Raw genomic sequence first — 18771 nt, forward strand, 5'->3', positions numbered from 1 at the left:
TTGGGTGCCAACTTCTTATTCGGTCTCGCTCTCTTCCGCCATTGCCTTGCGTATTGGGGGATGGGAGTATGTTTGAATTGCTTCGCAAGCCTTTCTCAACTAAGGCCGGCCATCTCTATCTCCACGACCTGTGGCTAATTCGCATCGATGTTCCCATAGTGCGATTGCATGGAAACCTCCGGATACTTTGACCGGCTCAAAGTTTCAACGTTCCATCTGATGCTCCAGCTCTCCGCTTACTAGTCTCTTGTGGCATCAATGAATTGAATGTAGCCGAAAGATACGATGACTGGTGATACTTGTGATGAAAATCGGTTGGGCGGGAGCTGTACGATCCATCCATCAATTTTGTCCTTACCGACAATTTTTCATATGGAAACGTCACTGCAGTCAGCATGCTCTTGCCGATTATGCGAGCTGAAAGAACTCGGGTTGAGTCCTGGCTCAGGTTTCCGAGTCTTAGTCGTGTTCCATGTCATTTTTTGGGGGCCGGGCTTCCAGTTTAGGAAAGTTGTCGCATATCAAGCCCTGGCCCCACTAGTGCAGTTGCCTGCAGGGCAGCTGCTACTGCCTAGAACAGGCAACGCTTTCATTTGTGTATAAAGAGCTGCACGACTCAGTGCACCTTGCCATTGAATTCCTGCTCCTTAGATAATTCTTATCAATTAACGGGCACCGCCTAGGATGCTTCTCACCCAACTGTCTGATAAAAGTCCTATTCCCGGCCCAAGGCGTAGCTACGCGGCGAGGTTTGAATGGCTTGCGTGGACATCATGATGGCTCTCATAGCATTCCTTCTCATCAACTTGTTTGTTTGAATAGATAATGTCAACTATTATATAATTGTGAGCAAATATTTCACGGAAAATATCAGTTCACCGCTTGATTCACAAGGCAGCAAAAGTCTGACGGCCAGGGGAGGCTCTTGAGGATATGGCAGGCCTCATTGAGGTGACATTCGAGTCCCCTATTATTTCCCTTCGCACATCATGAAAACCAATCCGCTGCAATCATAAGCCGCCACAAAGTTTGTGCAAGCCCAGGTTAATATGAGTAATATTTGAGCCTTCTATCATTTGCCGCCGCAAATCCAGAAAATCAACCCCTCGGCAATAATAAGCCGCTACATGATTTGGCAATGATAACTTCCCAAGTCATATGTATACACTCATGATGCAATGTTACGCAATGCTTGTGGTCAAAAACAAACCATATAGACCGACCTTGACATTATAGATAAATAGGTTGCTTGCATTCCTCTCAGATTATCAGCCCATAAATCACCAGCTTTCAACTTCACTGAACCATCAATTATAACTTCCAAAACCGAGATTGAACTTTCAGCACAATGGCAGGGGCAAACACTTTTGAATGTGGACCAGAGAGCGGACCGGCAGCGCCGCCGACTTTCCGCAAGCAAGTCACCGCAGACATGCCGTTGTACAACGTCGGCGATCTCGCGAAAGTCATGGATTCGCCATCGACGCCTCGTCTTTATGCATCTAAATTATTCGAGAGCGTTAGTGTTAAAGACTTCGGTGCCAAAGGTGACGGTGTCGCTGATGACACCGAAGCAATTCAGGCAGCCATCGATTTTGCACTGCAGAACGCCATCACCGAGGTGTATGTCCCGGATGGAAGATACTTAACTTCCGACACGCTCCATCTGGGCTGGGGAAACAGTTTCTACACCATTAATCTTGTCGGTCCACGGACAGGGACTTACTGGGGCAACAATCCCGATCGTTCTGGTGCTAGGATCCTTCCAACGAAAACGGACAGACCCTGCATCAACATTCAGGGGGGCCGCAATTCCGGCATTCACGGCATTGGTTTTCTCAGCGAAAAACTTGCCATGTACATCGAGACCAACATCGCTGGGGCATCTCAAAACTTTCCCTCCGACCCGGCTGGCTGGAACGATAACCGGAATATTCCACGTGGCCTGCAGCGTAACGCTCCCTTCTGCTGCATCTCCATCGATGCATATACAGCCAAGGAGAGAAGCTATCCAGCTGTCAAATATCCGCCGTGGACGGGCCTCGGCCAGGACACCCAGACGCAGTTAGCTCCTTCGTCTCGTTGCACCATCGACAGCTGCGATATCTCCGGATTCTGCGTGGGTGTCATAACGGAACCCTGTGGTGGCGACGGAAACGGAGACTTCACCAGGATCCGCAACTGCAACATTGGCACCGGAGTCTACGGTATCGCCATCTGCCATACACAGAGTCGATCAGTTGAGATACGAAACTGCGTCTGGACCAAGCTACATACCTTTCTAGACAACTCCACATTTGGGCAAGGATTGGGTCAGTTAGACGGCGGCATGGATCTGTGTTCCGGAGGAACGAGTTACCAAGCGTTCAACATCGGCACCACCACTTGGGTTGGCGGCTTCGTCGTAAAGAACCTCTATATGGAGTCCACCGTACGTCTTGGACTGTTTTCCGGAGGGTTTGCCACGTTTCAGGCAGCAGTGTTGTTCGAAGGCTGCCGCTTTGCCTTCCATCCGGAGACTTGGAACGGGGTTCCAGCTGATGCCCCGGTGTTCCATCTCGAGGTGAACGGGACTGCAGCAGTTAAATTCAGCCACTGCCGCTTTGACTCTGGACGGTTTTTTGTCACGAATGCCAGCGCCGGAGTCGTTTTTGAAAATTGTCAGTGGACGTGTGGAGGGGACTACGCAGCCAACTCTCATGGCGCATTCCTGGATCCAGCGATAGCCTTGGGCTACGACCATTTTGGCGGCCTGCACATTATCAACCGGACCAATACGAGAGGCCCACAGATCATAGGACAGTGTGAGGCTACGCACTTCAGATGGGATCCCCAGAATAACAAACTGTTCTCAGCCGGGCAGTACTTCCAGTCAGCGTCTAACGTTAGCGTCAGAGACCCTAACATGGAGGGTGCTCTCGTCCACGCGGCCGCTGAATCTTATCGTGACGCCCAGGGGCGCAACTGGCCTATTCTTCTCAAACCTTCAAGTACGGCTTTACCGCTCGGGAATAATGGGACGTTCACAGTACAGCCTAGCCAAAGTGGGATGACGCTTTCCGGGGAGATAAGTGCCCTCGCCCAAGCTGGCAAGAACGTAGGCGGTTTCTGGCGCCGCCTCGACCCTGGCGATATTCTAGAGGACAGCAGCACATGCAACGTCTACATCGTTACCTCGGTGAAGTTGAATGCGACTACCAACAACTTCGTATTCACCGCCGAGCAACAGAACAATTACTCTGTCCGAACCGGTACCGCCGTCCCATCGAAAACGGTCTCGTCTGGTCCGTCTCTTTACCTCTACAAAGCAATCCGCCTCCCCCGCGACATGTACTTCGGCGATTTCGCTGCTAACTCGACCAATGTTACTAATGTCCATCGCGGCAATGGCTACGGCGATAGGCTCAAGGACGACATTCCAATCGGCATGCTGATTGCCGAAGAGCCCAGCGTCTCGGTCAGCGGGGATTACGCTGTGGCGTCGAAGGGCAATGTCCGGATCGCCTCCGTCGCCAACGGCAGCCCAGGCACGCCGGGCAGCCTCATGCTCACAAGCCCTGCGTCATACACGGGGCGCTTTCCTATCATGCCCGTAATGCTCGCTGGCGTGAATGTGAGGACGGCGGGACTGCAGCCGAAACACGTTGGACGTTTCAAGTGTGCCATCGCCACAAGTACAACCGTTCCTGAGCCCAACATCACGGCGCAGAGCCGTATTCTCCTGATCCCTGCAAATTCTGAGGCTGCAGCACTCATGGGGAGCGCAAAGTCTCTATACGTCTCTGCAAAATCGCCTGGTGCAAGTTTCACGGTTGTCACGGCGGATGGGACCAGCGCCAATGGCAACGAGACCTTTGATTATCTTATTGACGCCTAGTGCCGTCCTGTTTATCAAGACCCCAGTTCGGCTCGTGTACCTTAGGATTTACGACCCACCAAACATGGACAACAAACGACCAATAAGAGAACCGGACTAAGCGCCTTGTCAGGACAGAATGGTGGAACAGGAGCAAGCCCAAATTGGAAAGACAAAGGTCACATTTGAGGAACATCGCCACATGCAGATGGTCACGGTGATCGCAGCAAGATTTCAGTAACGGCCTCGTGCACTTAAAGACACTAGTTAGGACTTGGGTGGTCAACTAAAGTGTTGGAATTACCATGCAGTACCCCTCCACCGGTAAGAGTGTTGATAATTTGACCCCGCCTTGATATGAACGAATACGATGTTACTTGAAACGTATTGTCTGAGTTTGTATCCGTACTTCATATTGTATCCCTTGAGCTGTGGAAAACCTCCCGGCCGTACCGAGCCCCACATCCGCCCCAACTTCTGAGAGGTACATGAGGGGAACCTTATGATGCGTCATTGATTGATTCCACCTACATCCTCATAGAAATTCTTTCGGATTGATCAATGACTTCCCAATCGGTCCCTATAGAGATCGAGGCGGAGGCTCTCAACGCGTATGATGACAGCAGCTTTATCAATGAAGATAATAGCCTTCAAAAGCATGAGGGTGATAGCACCCGGAGACCGGCTTTTCTGCCTGTCGAAGACCGAGGCTTCGATTTTCAACCCTTCCAAGTGCCGCGACGAGAGCTTGTTGTCAAGCAGCTGCCCCAGAACCCGCTGTCTCTTTTGCAACACTTTATACCTATTTCCCTAGTCAATAGCTGGGTCAAATACACTAATGACTGGGTCAATAGCCTACTCCAGAGCGGCGTTATTAATAGCCAAGAACACGAAATAACAGAAAAGTCACGCCTCCGCGCCTGGAAGCCAACTACGGCTGCAGAGATATATATCTGGCTTGGGATCCTTATTTATATAGGAGTCCACAGCGAAATAACAGTCCAAGACCATTGGAAGACCTCTCAGCTAGAGGATCAGCGTCCTGAACACTCGATAATTAAGTTCATGACCTATGACCGATTTCAACTCCTTCATCGTCATCTCCGGCTCTTTGACCACGCCAAATTCACTGACGATGACGATTTTCCTATCGTCTTCCAATGCGTTGAGCTGTGGTCTCAACATATTCAACTTGCAACAACAGAGCTTTGTAATCCGGGCTCACATCTTGCCGTAGACGAGGGCATGATCCGATATACCGGAAGGAATAAGCAAGTTACATACGTCCCCAATAAGCCTATCGACACAGGCTTCAATGTGTGGATAGCCGCCCAGCTAGGCCTCTTCATGAGGTGGATTTGGCACCAACCTGGCGCAAAATACGGCCCAGTTGGTGTTGAGAGGAAGAAGCCGGCATCACAACGAGGGAGGAGGAAAGGCAAGGGAAGAGGCAGCCAACGGAGGGCTCCTAACGAGGTTGACGAGGTCAAGGAAGTTATCCACGTCATCACAGAAGCTGGGGATAAGATCATGGCGTTGAACTCGACCCAAAGCGTCGTTATTGCCCTTATTAACCTATTGCCGGAGTCGACATATCACGTCTTCGTGGATAACCTCTTCTCGTCGCCAGACCTCTTCCGCTCCCTTCGTCAGCACGGCCACGGTGCAACCGGCACAGCTCGGCCTAATTGTGGCATCTACAAAGGCCTTGCAGACGCCAAAAAGGCCGATAAGGCAGGGAAGTCAGGGTTCCAATTTAATGAGATCAAGGTCATTCCAACGGCCGATAATCAGGTAGGAAGACTCGACATTCTTCCTTACAATTCGGCTGATAACTTATCTTCTTCTTCTCTAGGTCAATCAGATCGCTTGGAAGGATAATGCCCTCGTATTGCTCCTTTCAACCGTCTTTACTGGCGATGAGAGATGTGATCGTTGGAGGAAGAGACCGTCAACGAAGACCCCAATGGCACGGCCAATACAGCGCTTTTTTAGTGGCGAGCCGGTCAAGCTTATATCGATCCCTACTATCGCCGCTTCCTACAACGACGAAATGAATCATGTTGACCGAGGCGACCAAAGGAGGTCATATCTAGGCTATGATCATCCTATCCGCCGGGGCGCTTGGCAGGCTATTGCTTGGACCTTCTTATTGGATATAGTCCTAGTGAATAGCTTCCTCTTACAGCTGCACGGGGAGCCGGCTTGGGAGCGTTATACAAGCCAGAAGAAGTGGAGGGAATGCCTATATAACGCGGTCTTCAAGACCTTCCATCCGCAAAGCCAGTCAAGGCGGACTTTTCGAGCCGGAGACGAATTTACGCCCGTGGCACAACATAAGCACGTCCGAAGAGGGAAAAAATCAGATTGCCTTGCTTGCAAGGGGCTTCAATTAGGGCAGCCGAGGTCAAGAAGTGCAAGGAGGCCCTTGGCCCCGGTCAGCTACAACAAAAGAAGGCGTCAATCAATTTGGGGATGTGAGCAGTGTAATGTAGCGATTTGTAACTCGAGAGATTGCTGGTACTTCTATCATAGGCTAAAATGGGGGGGGGGGGGTTAGGTATCTTTGATCCGATGCATTTTAATTGGCTGCACCCCCCCGCCGTGACCTGGCGGGAGGTTTTCCACAGCTCAAGGGATAGCTTTCGCTGGTTAGCGCTAAGTCAGATGACCGGGAACCCGCCATCCCGGGAACCCGCCAGCCCCACTTTAAGCCACAACACCAAGGAGCACGATCATAAAGATCACTCATATCATAACGAAGAGAGCTAATAATTAGCTAATTTGAGCAAATTAATAATATAAATAGATCAGATGATAAGAAAATTAGCTCCTTAACAAGCCTCCTTTTCCTGCTCTTGCCGCATTAGGCTCCTTGTTGCATATACCTCCTTCAGCTCACACACAACCTGATGAGGCGGTTTCTCAACCTTCCGTCTCTTTGCAACACGTGATTGGCTCACACGAGCTTCTAATTGGTCGGCTCGATCTGATTCCATTACCCTTTTGAGGGTCTCTCTCTCTAGCCCCCTGCCAATCGTGCGGCAAAAAAGCCTCCTAGTTGGGGTCAATTCCTCAACGTGGAAGGCAGCCCTTGCAAGGTCAGCCACATATTCGGTCCGCTTGGGCGTATGAAAGAGAGATAATTCAGGCTCCTGATTTACTGCTCGTGGGGTCAAATTACCTTCTTCGGCAGCTTGAGTCTCTTCTTCATCCGGTATCACATACGGGCTCGAGAGAGGTTTTTGAATGTTGACTGGCCACAGGCCTGATCCTCGCCAGCCACTCTTGATATTGGCTTCCGTAAATGCAGCGGCCCGAGCCTTATACTAACACCGAAGGAAGGTTGCCTTTGCCGTTGGGCCTTCTTCAACCAATGAGGCCACAAGAGAGAGCTCATTTCGGTAATTCCTCTTAAGAATACTAAAGCATGATAGGTCAAAAGGCTGAAGGATATGTGATGTATGTGCCGGCAAGTGACAGGGGTGTATATTCGCTCTGAAGCAACCAAAGATGAAAGCCTCAGATAGGTGGCTATCGTGCCCATCTAGGAAAAGGAGCCTCTTCTCATTAGCCTCTTCCGGCTCAGTACACGGGATGAAGACCTTCTCGAGCCACTCGTGGCCAATCACGTTGTTGGTCCAGCCCTTTGGAGATGCCGTAAAGAACCAATTACTTAAAAAGGAAGGATCCTCTGGAAACCACTGTTGTTGAGGCTCTTGACCTTTGAAGATAACCAAAGGGGGAAGGTTCCGGCCATCCGCACTTATACACTCAGTAACAGTAACCCAATTGCGTAACGTAGGGTCCTTTTTAATTGCTTTTCTTGTCTCTGATTGGCCGACCACTAAGCCGTTAAGACCGACTCCTTGGAAGATGCCAATTTCATCCATATTCCAACGATAACAACATCGGATAATGACGACCTCAGGGTCCTTCAATTGATCAAACCAAGACCGGATGATAACTGCTTTCGAGCCTCTGATTCGCTTAGCTTCAATTCGAGTCGCATGGAGTGTTTTGATTCGTTGGCTGCGGGCTATGAACCTTTCAATCCAATGCTTGCCAAGGGGCCTCGAGTCTCCTTGAGCCTCAAGCACACGCTGCACTAATTGCCTAATTTGGAAATGCGTCAACGGGGTTCCAAGGATATCTTGAATTCTCAGCCAATCACAGATCTGTTTTTCAAGGGCATGAGAAAGCCGCTGTTGGCCCTCATGAGCCCTTCCTTTTGGCTCTTTTCCGGCAAGTCGGTCCCGGAGGGAAGATCGAGGAACTGAGTGCTGATTGGCTGCTTTGATAACCGAACTTCCGTTTTTGACCTTCTGAATTGCCTCATTGAGGTCTTCATCCGTATATTCAGGCATTCTGATTGGCTAGAATGGCTTCAATTTGATATAAAGATCGTTATATAAGTGATCAATTTGATGAGGGTTATGGTGTTGAAGGGAAAAGCGGGGGTGGCGGGTTCCCGGTCATCTGACTTAGTCTTTCTTCTTCTTCAATCAACACAACATGCTCATTTCAACACGGCGACACTCGTGAAGATGCGTATTGAAGACGATGAAACTGATCATGCTAGATGGGTGCGCCTAGCTCCGTGAAAAACTGATATTTGCTCTCGCCCTGCAGCCTAGGTAAGAATAATAACATTAAGAGGCAGGCGTCGATCGCAATCTCGGTCACGATTGTCAGGAGCAGTGCGAGGCAGCATCTGATCTGACGAACCATGGGGATTCAGGATCCAATTGCGCCCCCTGGTAAACACTTGTCATGTAAACACCTGGGATTAGTAAACAACCAGAGCACGAATGCTCTGACCATTGCAGTTATTTCCTCTTGCCAGATCTCACCCCTTCAATCCAGCATTGTGTTTGCACATCAACCCCCCTTGGACCAGCCCAACCATCTAGAACAACCCTCCATCTATTCTTTTCCACTTCCCAATTGGGGTTTGCATGCATGCTTCGAACTTGGCTGTCCAATAGGGCGTTCCCCAAAATTCATGATGTGCTACCCATGCCAGGATCTCCGATCCCCTTGCTAAAGCCATCCCTTCTCTGTTTTAGTGCTCGAACGGCGCGTGCCGTTTCAGCCCGCGCGCGTGAATGCACGGATACCAGACCCGACCAGTCGATGCCATTCCAGGCCGCTATTTTTCTGGCACCGCCCCTCCCGGCAAATTCCGTGTGAGCCAGGCTGTGACGAGTGATGACCCTTGAACAGGATGCCAGGTCGAGGAATGTGGGTTCAAAGCCAAGCCACCTGTTTTCAAATGTGCGGTGAGTTCTGACCTTTTAAAGGTGCCTGTGAAACCCAACCGCGGCCTTCTCTGGTCCACGCACTTTGGTAGCCTTCAAGCTGTGTCTTCCTGCCTCTCTCTGGGTTATAATATATGAGCGGCTAAAAGAGCTCTCTTGCCGGCTCTTCTACGCCTTGCTTGTCAACTATATTATATACCACAAGACTTTTCGTTTATATCAACTTACGAGAATCAACATATTTTCTACCACCTCCGATCATCTCGAGCTTCCCCATTATAGGGTTTTCTATCAACCCAAAGCCACCATCGCCAGCACAGAACTATAGCCAACGACCTATTTTAGGCTCTTAAAATAGTCAAAGCCCCCCCCCCTTTTTTTTTTTTTTTTTTTTGGCTCTTCTTTCTTCTTCATCCCTTGGTTGAATCTCTTGTAAGAGACATACCTCTCGATCCCTCTCCATTTCATGAGCGATAGAGCCTTAGGCGTGTTGAATCCCATGGAAGACGGCTCACCCTTTGGGACAGCATATATTTCTCAATCTCTCCAATGGAGGCGGGCAATGGTGGCCTGTGGATGAGTCAACGCCGCTACATTTGTCAGCAGACACCAGCAGCGCTGCAAACGGCGTCTACACGTGGGCTGGTCCTTCACTCAATGGCTTCGCCTATACCTTCCATGCCGACTCGACTGACCATTGCAATGATGTCAACACTGTAACCGATTTTACCAGTTGGTGGAATGGCCTTGATCCTACCACGGAGGACACGACTCCATCTCTAACTTTTAGGCATATCGTTGCCAAGGAATTGCCTCGAGTCCAGGGCTGCGGGTACCCATCGTCAACAGCAAAGAATCCGAGTTCGAAGCTGAATGGAGACTCTGACGACCTTCCGACTCGCAAATCCGCTGGACAAAGCGTAATAGGCGACGGAAAACTTAATCCACTGGCAGAGAAGGTAAAATATTCAACTGCTCGGGCCAAAAGAAATGCTACCGGCACCGGCAATCCATCAGCCCCACAGTATATCGACCAAATCAAAAGGATTCAAGAACGGAATCGAATTGCATCCACCAAGTTCCGTATCAAGAAGAGGGAAGACATATCAAGTCTCGAGTCTAAGAAGCAAGACCTAGAGCGCATCCACCGCAATCTGTCCACCTGCGTGGCCGACCTGACATTCGAGGTGCATAAGCTTAAGATGCAACTTCTACAGCACTCAGGATGTAATTGCACCCTCATTCAGAACTACCTCGTCCATGAGTCCTGTCATTGTATACAAACATTCGAAGAGAAGTCGCAGCGTGAGGCCTCACATTGGCAGTTATAACTCCTGGCGCGACGCGAGCAAAATCAATGCGGGTCCAAAACGGAGCTAGGAACAATGCCAAGGCGCCATCACGGAGATTACTTCAATTGTTTGAGGGATACGGGGACGAGGGATGTCAAAGCAATGTGAAATAACAGGAGGAGGGTGGCCGGTCTGATGTATCAACATACGATAAGGGTCGGGCAGGTGAGGGCTCGACGAACAGCCGCATGGGAATGTCACAGAAGGTGGTCCGAGACCACTCCTGCGTAACTCCGCGGCTAGGAGTAGGGCTTTCATGGTACAGGCTAGAGGCAACGGCAGGGAGGTTCTCGAAATGTATGTAAGCTGATCGAGCCGAGTCGACGGACAAAGCAATAAACGCAATGGGATTGGTTCCGCGTTAAAGGCATCTTTTTCTCTTCGCCTATGTCTCCCTTACTTTTAAAATCGAAGTCCGGATAAAAACCAAACCATAGTCATGGTGGGGTAGGCAATGCGTGTAAAGTTAATTACCACCTTCGCATATGAAACATTGCTTCTTGCAGAGGCATAGAGTGAGCTGATGTGGGTTGACCCTTGATGCCGCGAACTGGCGTAGGGAAAGGGGAGGGTGCATGTGGTCCTAGCCCTTGCAGCGGCCTCGTTGCTCCCATCGCTTAGCCTCTCACCTCGGAAGACAGGTGGCCGTCCAGACGCGAGCCGGCTAGATCTCCCTCTCTCGAGGCGTTGGAGGGGAACCCCGTGTACGAGAATACATTCCCCGTGTGCAAGACGCTATCACCGACAGCTATGCGCCTGTGCGAGTCGGCGTACAGGATATCGCCCGACCCCCTGGTGAGTCACCGACATGTACGTCTTTGATTCAGGCGGCCTCCTGAAGTGAAAATTTTTAATATAGGTAGATACCGCCTTGACGAGGCGCCGGAATTTGTATCGCACAGGAGTCGGAATTTATCTGGAGTCTAACCTTGTAGACCAGTGTGACTCGGTCTGGCAACTCCTAACCGGTAAGGCAAGACAACCGGCCGACTTACGGCAGGAGTATAATCGTAAGGAAGCTAGAGGGAGAGTGGATGTCGAGGTCCGGATGTGTCGTCGTATGTGGGGAGCCGCGTTAGAAGTGCCGCGACCCGTGAAGACTGACTAGGGGACGAACTTGGGCAGACGGCTTGATTAGCGGCCGAGCTAACGTACTCTCTGGAATCTTGGATGATGCAATGAAACGCTAATGCTTGGACCGTTGCTCCAGCGGGCCGGGTCCGCAGACCGATCGCCGCAGGTTCGAAAATCAGGCAGCAATCGCCCAAGGCGTTTAGTGATTTTGGATGAGAAATACTGCAAATTCTTCATTTCACCCGTCTTGGCTGCAGTACAAGCGTGTTGGTGCTGGAGCTGTCGATTCCAAGTCCGGAGGGGAGATATACTTGGTCTGATGATGGCCTAGAGCTTCAAGTTTCCGTTCTCTGTTGTCAAGCTCTAGATAGCAATGATTGCGATGCTGTGTAAGTAAGAATCCACTTTGTGGATAGACTATAGTTTTAGCCTCTCACGGAATTCGCATTAAGGCAGTTAATGGCAGCTTAAGCAGTTATTCATTATATTCCTTTGATTGCTATGGCCTTCATAGTTTAAAGTCACCGTCTAGCTTCTCTTCCAAGTCGTAGTACGCCCGAAACTCGGCATAGCACGAATCCGAATCACTTTAGGCATCAAAGTGCTTCCTTGTCGCTAATGTGTTTCTTCACAACTCAGTTGGCCGCCGCCGCTCGTTCATCATCCATCTTTGCATGACACCAGTGCCTCGCCCATTGCAGTAAGCCCATCAACTCCGACTGCTTGATCCTCTTATTTCTCGTCTAAGCTTCGAACGTTGGGGTTCCTGCACCTTCCCCCCTGCGCCCACCCACCCAATGGGTCATTTGGACCCGATTGCACTAATCTTGCAGAGGTGGACTCCGCGGTTCGTAAATAAAGAAGGGATAACTGTCGCTATTATTATGGAAAGACTTGCTAAGTGAGTAAAAAAGTAAGAGAGTAGATTAGTACTGTAGAGGCCGAAACCACTGTTTTACCTTAGTGTAAAAAAAAATCAGGCATGAACCATTTTCTGTAATGCATATGGCTTAGTATAATGTCTTTGCTCGACGGTACGTTGAGGCTCACAACCTTGCGTGCTCTAAGAGGCCTCTGGGTTGACGGCGCGCACCATGAGGCGCAGCAAGTCACAGCTGAGCTGCATGCCTTCTATCTCCGCGTTCTTGCAACTGCATCTTAGCGTCGTTGTCTCTGCGTTGCCTCCTGCAGCCAAATGCTGTAGATCGGTGCCAGTGGCGCTGACGCTATCGATCGCCACAGTCTGGTCGGGCCCGGTGTGACCCCTCCTGTAGGTGTATTGTACATATTAAGCCAGCCACTGTGATTTCCTGACGAATTCGGGGTCCGGCCACTGGTCGGGATCTTGATCACAGCATCCCGGCTCGAAAGCGCTGGTGGTTGGCAGACGGGTGAAGAGCTAGGCATCGCGGTTGACAGACGATTTGCAGACGAGAGCTTGCCACTTGTGCAATGAGGGCCTCTGGTATATTGACACGATGAATCCGTTAATACCTGGATACTACGTATCATGGTAAATTGGTGTCATTAGGTGTTATTTATTGGTCAGCAAACTCAGCACTGCGGCAGGTTCCAGGGCTCTCTGTGCTCGGATCCAGACTCGACCTTCTCCTCTCGTTGCATTCTATTTCTTCAGGTCACTGCTCCCTCCAATCTGCCGTCCTTGCCTATGTTCGCGGTGGGCGGCGGCGCTTTTACTGGGTTGCTGCCGTTCGAGGCAGGCGGCTGGCCAGGGATATTTATCAATACCTGACTTCGTGATACTGTTGTCTGAGAACTCACCACAGATGTCGTTACCCCTGGAGGGCAGTCAGTTAACTGAAATGGCCAGGATGCCAAGTACGCTTACCAATATTGCCTGCTAACAATCGTCGGTAGGCACCTTCGCTCCGTCTCAACATATTTGGGGCACCACGATTCCACTAGGTAATAGTGGTGCTGACAGCTTAGCTCTTTCTGCGCGAGGCAGGTGTCAGCATGGAACGTGACAGCCGGAGCAGTGCTCACATAGATGTAATTACACATCCTGCGCTGGGTCCGACGTCGTAAAGACAAGCGTCAAATCAGCGTCCCCAAGAAAGAAGTCGCACTATCGCGTTGCATAACTACAGATACAGAGGACTCAGTCAGAGCAGATGGGGGACTCCTTTATATGTAGCGTCCCCACTGATTGAGACTGGAGGACATTCTTTGGGAGAGAATAGAGGTCGTGGCAGCCGCGTCGTAGGGCGCGGGCGGTACTGATTCGTGGTGCAATCACAGAGGAAGAGCATCCGGGGCTCCTTGAGACAAGGTCAATGAGGCGAGGGGCACCAGGTGGGCTAGTCAAGGCCAATGCTATATCTCCCCTCGCGCCTGTGCAGGGCGAGGATACAGATTCAGCAATGCAATGGTGAGGAATTCATGATATCGGAGGCGGCTTTCTTCAGAATACGATGCCAAGAAACTTTGAAAGAGTGGAACCTTTAGGTGGCTGCTGCCACGGATCATGCCGGATGTGTTTCTCAATTGATTGATACTGAGTGAAGAAAGGGGGTCACTAGTCAATGCGCAGCTTTGTCACAATTCTTATCATAGCTGCCGTCTTATTAGAAAATTCGCAGTACGGCTTGAAGGGCTATTTTCTCAATTCGTGTCGCTGTCAACAAAACGCTTTCTTTGCTTTGTACTGGACCCAGCGTGTCGAGTACGGACCAATAACGCGTGCGTGACCACTGGTCAACAATGGTTGGCTTGAGGGAACTTTGTGTTGCATGCCATAACTCAGGGGTGGCTGTGTGCGCCTGACGAAAACTCGACGTTGCAAACGCCACATTGCCCAACCCGCACCCAAAGAGGCAAACCACGCAGAATTGTTGGCTGGAGAGAACCTTGTGCATAGACAACATCATCGCGCGGGGCCAGGGAACAGGAACAGGGACGTCGAATTCTGGGGTTTGTTGCTAGCCGCGATGTGGATGCACCCAGGCCTCCCAACGCTTGGCGTCACGTTTGGTGGTTGGCTGTTTCTAGTTCGGGCCCATTTTGTGATTCACCAGTGGGCCTCGGGTGATTGTGCTGCTTTGTGTTACCCTCTCTCGATGAATCTTGCTGACCGCTTTCTTGATCTCTCGTCGAGGAGAAATCGGGTGGGGGCGCATATTGCAGCACAGCCGCTGCCAGTGCCACACCTGCCACATCAACCTCCATGTCTGCACGTATTGTGCCAGGGCTACGCGAATCGAGTCCTAGGTTTAAGATTCAATCCATCGCTATACCTTAGCATCTGAGACATACATCCTGCCCGTCTGGAAGGCATCCATGAGCTGTTTTGCTGTGGTGGGCCTTTGGTTGGGTTGCAAACCGCTGGATCGCCAAGTCATAAATCCCCTGCAGGCTTAGTCCAAAAGCGCTAGCAATCAATAGCTCCTAGCCTCACCAGCAACCAACGCGACGAATAACACCTCCAGTACAAGCAATCACTCCACCAGGCCGGAAGCCCGAGCTTCGAGTTCCACGGAGCTTTATTTGGTTTTTGGATTGGCCGGCGCCGGTAGTTGACGCTTCATCTGGGACGTTGATGTTGAAGATGTCTGGGTTACGGCCGTCAGAGTGGATACCCCTTGGGCAAGGCCCGTTCGCGGGAAGCAAATGGAGCTTTGATGCCGATGTATGAACACCAACCTAAACAGTGCTTTCTTCCGAATGCAGCCCACATCCACCGGGTACAGCAACCGCATGAGTCAACGATGAAAGGGGCCCACTATTCATCAATTCAGGGTGGAGCTAGTGCTGGCAAGCTGGAAGGAGGAGGTGATGGTTGAGGGACCAGGGATGAGAGCTCATGCCCAACTTCGATCCACGTTCGCAGCCTCTACTAATCCAGCAAATGTCCAGAGAGCACATGCAACTATCTGGCCAGCCCAGCCTCGCGCGCTGATTGTGCGATCGAGAATCCTTTCGACAGAGACCGAAGCATGCTTGAGCTGTTCATTGCCCCCTCCCCTAACCCCTTCAATAATAATAAAAAAAAAAAAGCCGTGAGGGGTTACGTGTCGTGTCAGACAGTTGGGTCCCACATCAAGCATTACGACGGCAGCCGTGAGAGGCGTCCTAGACGGTGCCAGTCGATTGATGAGAATTATCTAAAGGGCAAGAACTCAGGAACAAGATGCACTAAGTCGTGCAGCTCTTTACACACAAATGAAAGCGTTGCCAGTTTAGGCAGGAGCAGCTGCCTGCAAGCCAGCTGCTCTAGCGGGGCCAGGGCTTGATATGCGACATGTCGCTCTTGCCAACTATTGAGCGCTGCGCTCCATTGACTGCCTATGTGACGACTCAGTTAGGAGCCAGTATCGTTGCAGGCAGGATCAGCGGAGGGTGCGGGTATTTTGTACTTGGGCCAATCCGATCTTTATGAGTCAGGAGTTCCGCTGTCATTCCAAGTTTTGTTGTGTAAGGGAGGTGTTGGATCGAGAGAGATGTCTCTTATGAATGGCACTTGTCCTGGATAAAGCTTCCGCAGCACTCTGTTGCATGGAGGGGCATTCTAGACTTCACAGGATTGTTTGGGCCGTTGTGCGCAGCTTCTAGGCTTTGCGGAGCCGATAAAATACAAAATTAACTAGCTGTGGGTTCTTTCCCCCTGGTTCCCGATCAGCCCGGTTCAACTCAATCGACTGAAGGCTCAATCGAATCGGGATCGCGGAAAACCCGATTGAATTGCGATTGAGTCGGACTCTCAATCGCCGATCTCAGCCCCGACTGCCTCGACCAGTTGATCTGGGGACCACCCTGAAATGCACAAATCTTGCCAGAAGCCCGATTGATGACTGGACCTCGTCGCTCTAGGCTCTCCCGATGACATTGATCCCAACTCTTTTCGAAGTAGGGCTGTCCCGGAGAGATCCGGCGCCCCTATTTAACATCCACCAGTCCCCGAGGTTTGGGCGCCTTACCATGTTTGCCGGCAGTGGGCCCCCCAGACGCTCAGACGGGGTTTTATCGCTAGCCGTTACTTCCACCAGACAAGCATCCGTGACATGGGAGTACGTCAAATGTGTTGTGCTTTGTGTAACCTCATAAGTATTTCTTTGCCGGTATGTTTCAGCCTTATGGAGACGGATGATTACCAAACCCTCCCCCCGCAGGAGATGCAGGTTGATGACGGTAGCTAAGAAGTCAAATCTCATTCTACTACGGTATGATGGGCAAAGTATGTTAGCTCGCCCCACACAACAGCAGGGGTCAGAGAGGGTCACTTTTCCCGGTCCAGTTTTGAGTTGGGGCTTCGGGCACGGACCCATCACGCCTTGACCACCAAGCCCGGTCTTCACACTAGCCCACCCTAGCAATGCGTTCCGCTCCTTTGGGGTTCCGACGGCTCCGCTTTGTCAATGTGGCTATATGATGGTGAGGAAAAGATCCGCAGAGTTCTGCAGCCTCTTCCTGATTAAGGGTCATCTTCATTTCCAGAGCTGTGGCCACAGATGGGAACAGACCCGCCAATGCTGTGGGTTGGATAGTGCATAGAGAGTGAAGGGCGAGGCTTTGCAGGGCTCTGAAAGGACCAGATATGACAGGCGTTGGCCCCTTGTAAGTCCAAAAACAACAAGTTGCATGGTGGGGCTGAGCGACGGGAGCAATAAGGTCGCTGCGGGGGCCAGGGCAGCATGCATCCTCCCTTTGCCCTGGTCAACGTGCAGAAGTAAGCGATATGTCATGCGCGGACGTGGTGATTAAACTTGCATGCATTGCCTCCTTCACCGGGACTATGGCTTGGTTGTCATCCGGACTACGATTTCAAATGTAAGGGAGACATACACAGAGAGAAAAAGAAGCCCATTATCGTAGAACCAATCCCATTGCGTTTATCCTTCCGTCAGTCGATTCGGCTCGCTTAGCTTACATACATATTGAGAACTTCCCTGCCACTGCCTCTAGCCTGTACTACGAAAGTCCTACTCATAGACGCCGCGGAGAGATGCGGAGGAGTTGTCTCAGACATCTTTGTGAGACAGTCCCACGCCGCTGTTCGTTACGCCCTAACTGGACCGGCGCCTATCACATGTTGATATATCATTCGGGCCACCCTCCCGAGGGATTAGCTTAGTCCACCGCCTCTAGAACCCTAGCCACCCATAAGGCTAGGTTCTTCGCCCCGCGACACCGACCTAGCGGCAGTTGAATAGTGAAGGAAAGAGAAATCAGTATTCTGTAGCTCTCAGGCCTGCTGCCACCTGTTGGTTTCACATTGCTTCGACATCCCTCGTCCCCACAACCCTCTTCGCATCTTTCCTCGCCCCGTTTTAATCCCCGCATTAATTTTGCTCCCCCCGCAAAAGGGGCTACGCCTATGAAAACAAGGCCGCTCACTGCGACTTCTCCGCTAACGCTTGCACGTATCGCTAGGACTCATAGGCGAGGTAGTTCTGAATGAGGTTGCAATTACATCCCGAGTGCTGTAGAAGTTGCATCTTAAGCTCATACACCTCGAACGTCAGGTCGGCCACGCAGGTGGAAAGATCGCGGTGGATGCGTTCTAAGTCCTGATTGCTAGACTCAAGTCTCAGCTGTTCTTCGCTCTACTTGACACAGAGCTTCTTAGCAGCGATTCAGTTTCGTTCCTGATTTTTTTTAATACTATTATTGCCCTGTTGGGCTGAATGACCGCCGTTTCTGCTAGGCCTTCACTTGCAGCGACTAGTTGATTGTCTTGAGTTCTTCTTTGGCTATGGATTCAGGTTTCCGTTAACAAACCGGCTTCATCCAGCGGATTTGCGGGCTGAGATACTGTCAGAGTCACAACTCTGATTCAAACTCGGATGCTTTGCTGTTGAGTTGCTTGCATTTATTTAACATGAGTGGTTTCACTATTTTTGATATGGAGATGCATGAGTGTCGCTCGGGGAAGTCCCTCTGCCTACCGACGAATGATATAAATCCCTAGAAAACATACTACGTCCAGGCATCAGATTCACGTTACTACGACTAACCAAAATTCAATACGTCCAAGGTAACTGCTTTGGCACCCACACGGCCGGTGATGCTTCTGGCTCAACCGTTTTGCTGCCTCTGGTATGGTATTACCTGGTTGCTGGCCTCGCGCGCATTGCTCACACCCACTACAAGACGCAAAGCTCTTCTTGGGTTGAGCGTTTGTTGCATATGATGAGGTTGTCGGTGTCAGTAGTGTTAGCGAGCAGGTCGGGATCGTTGTGGTGTGAGGGATCTTAGATGAGCATGTCGT

At 50.8% G+C, this 18771-nt stretch overlaps 2 protein-coding genes across 2 annotated transcripts; both read left to right on the forward strand.

Moving 5' to 3' along the window:
• Nucleotides 1-1348: 1348 nt before the first annotated feature.
• On the forward strand, nt 1349-3877 carry MRS44_017185 (uncharacterized protein; the record flags this gene model as incomplete). The annotated part of the gene is made up of 1 exon (XM_046274178.1): nt 1349-3877. One exon carries the CDS (start codon nt 1349-1351, stop codon nt 3875-3877), a length of 2529 nt encoding a protein of 842 aa, XP_046127104.1.
• Nucleotides 3878-4417: 540 nt separating this feature from the next.
• Nucleotides 4418-5737, forward strand: MRS44_017186 (uncharacterized protein; the record flags this gene model as incomplete). The annotated part of the gene is made up of 1 exon (XM_065617669.1): nt 4418-5737. The coding sequence occupies one exon, from the start codon at nt 4418-4420 to the stop codon at nt 5735-5737; it is 1320 nt and encodes a 439-aa protein (XP_065473741.1).
• Nucleotides 5738-18771: the final 13034 nt, after the last annotated feature.

This window comes from Fusarium solani, assembly GCF_023522795.1.
Source record: "Fusarium solani strain SB1 chromosome Unknown bctg00000013, whole genome shotgun sequence".
Lineage (NCBI taxonomy): Eukaryota > Fungi > Ascomycota > Sordariomycetes > Hypocreales > Nectriaceae > Fusarium > Fusarium solani.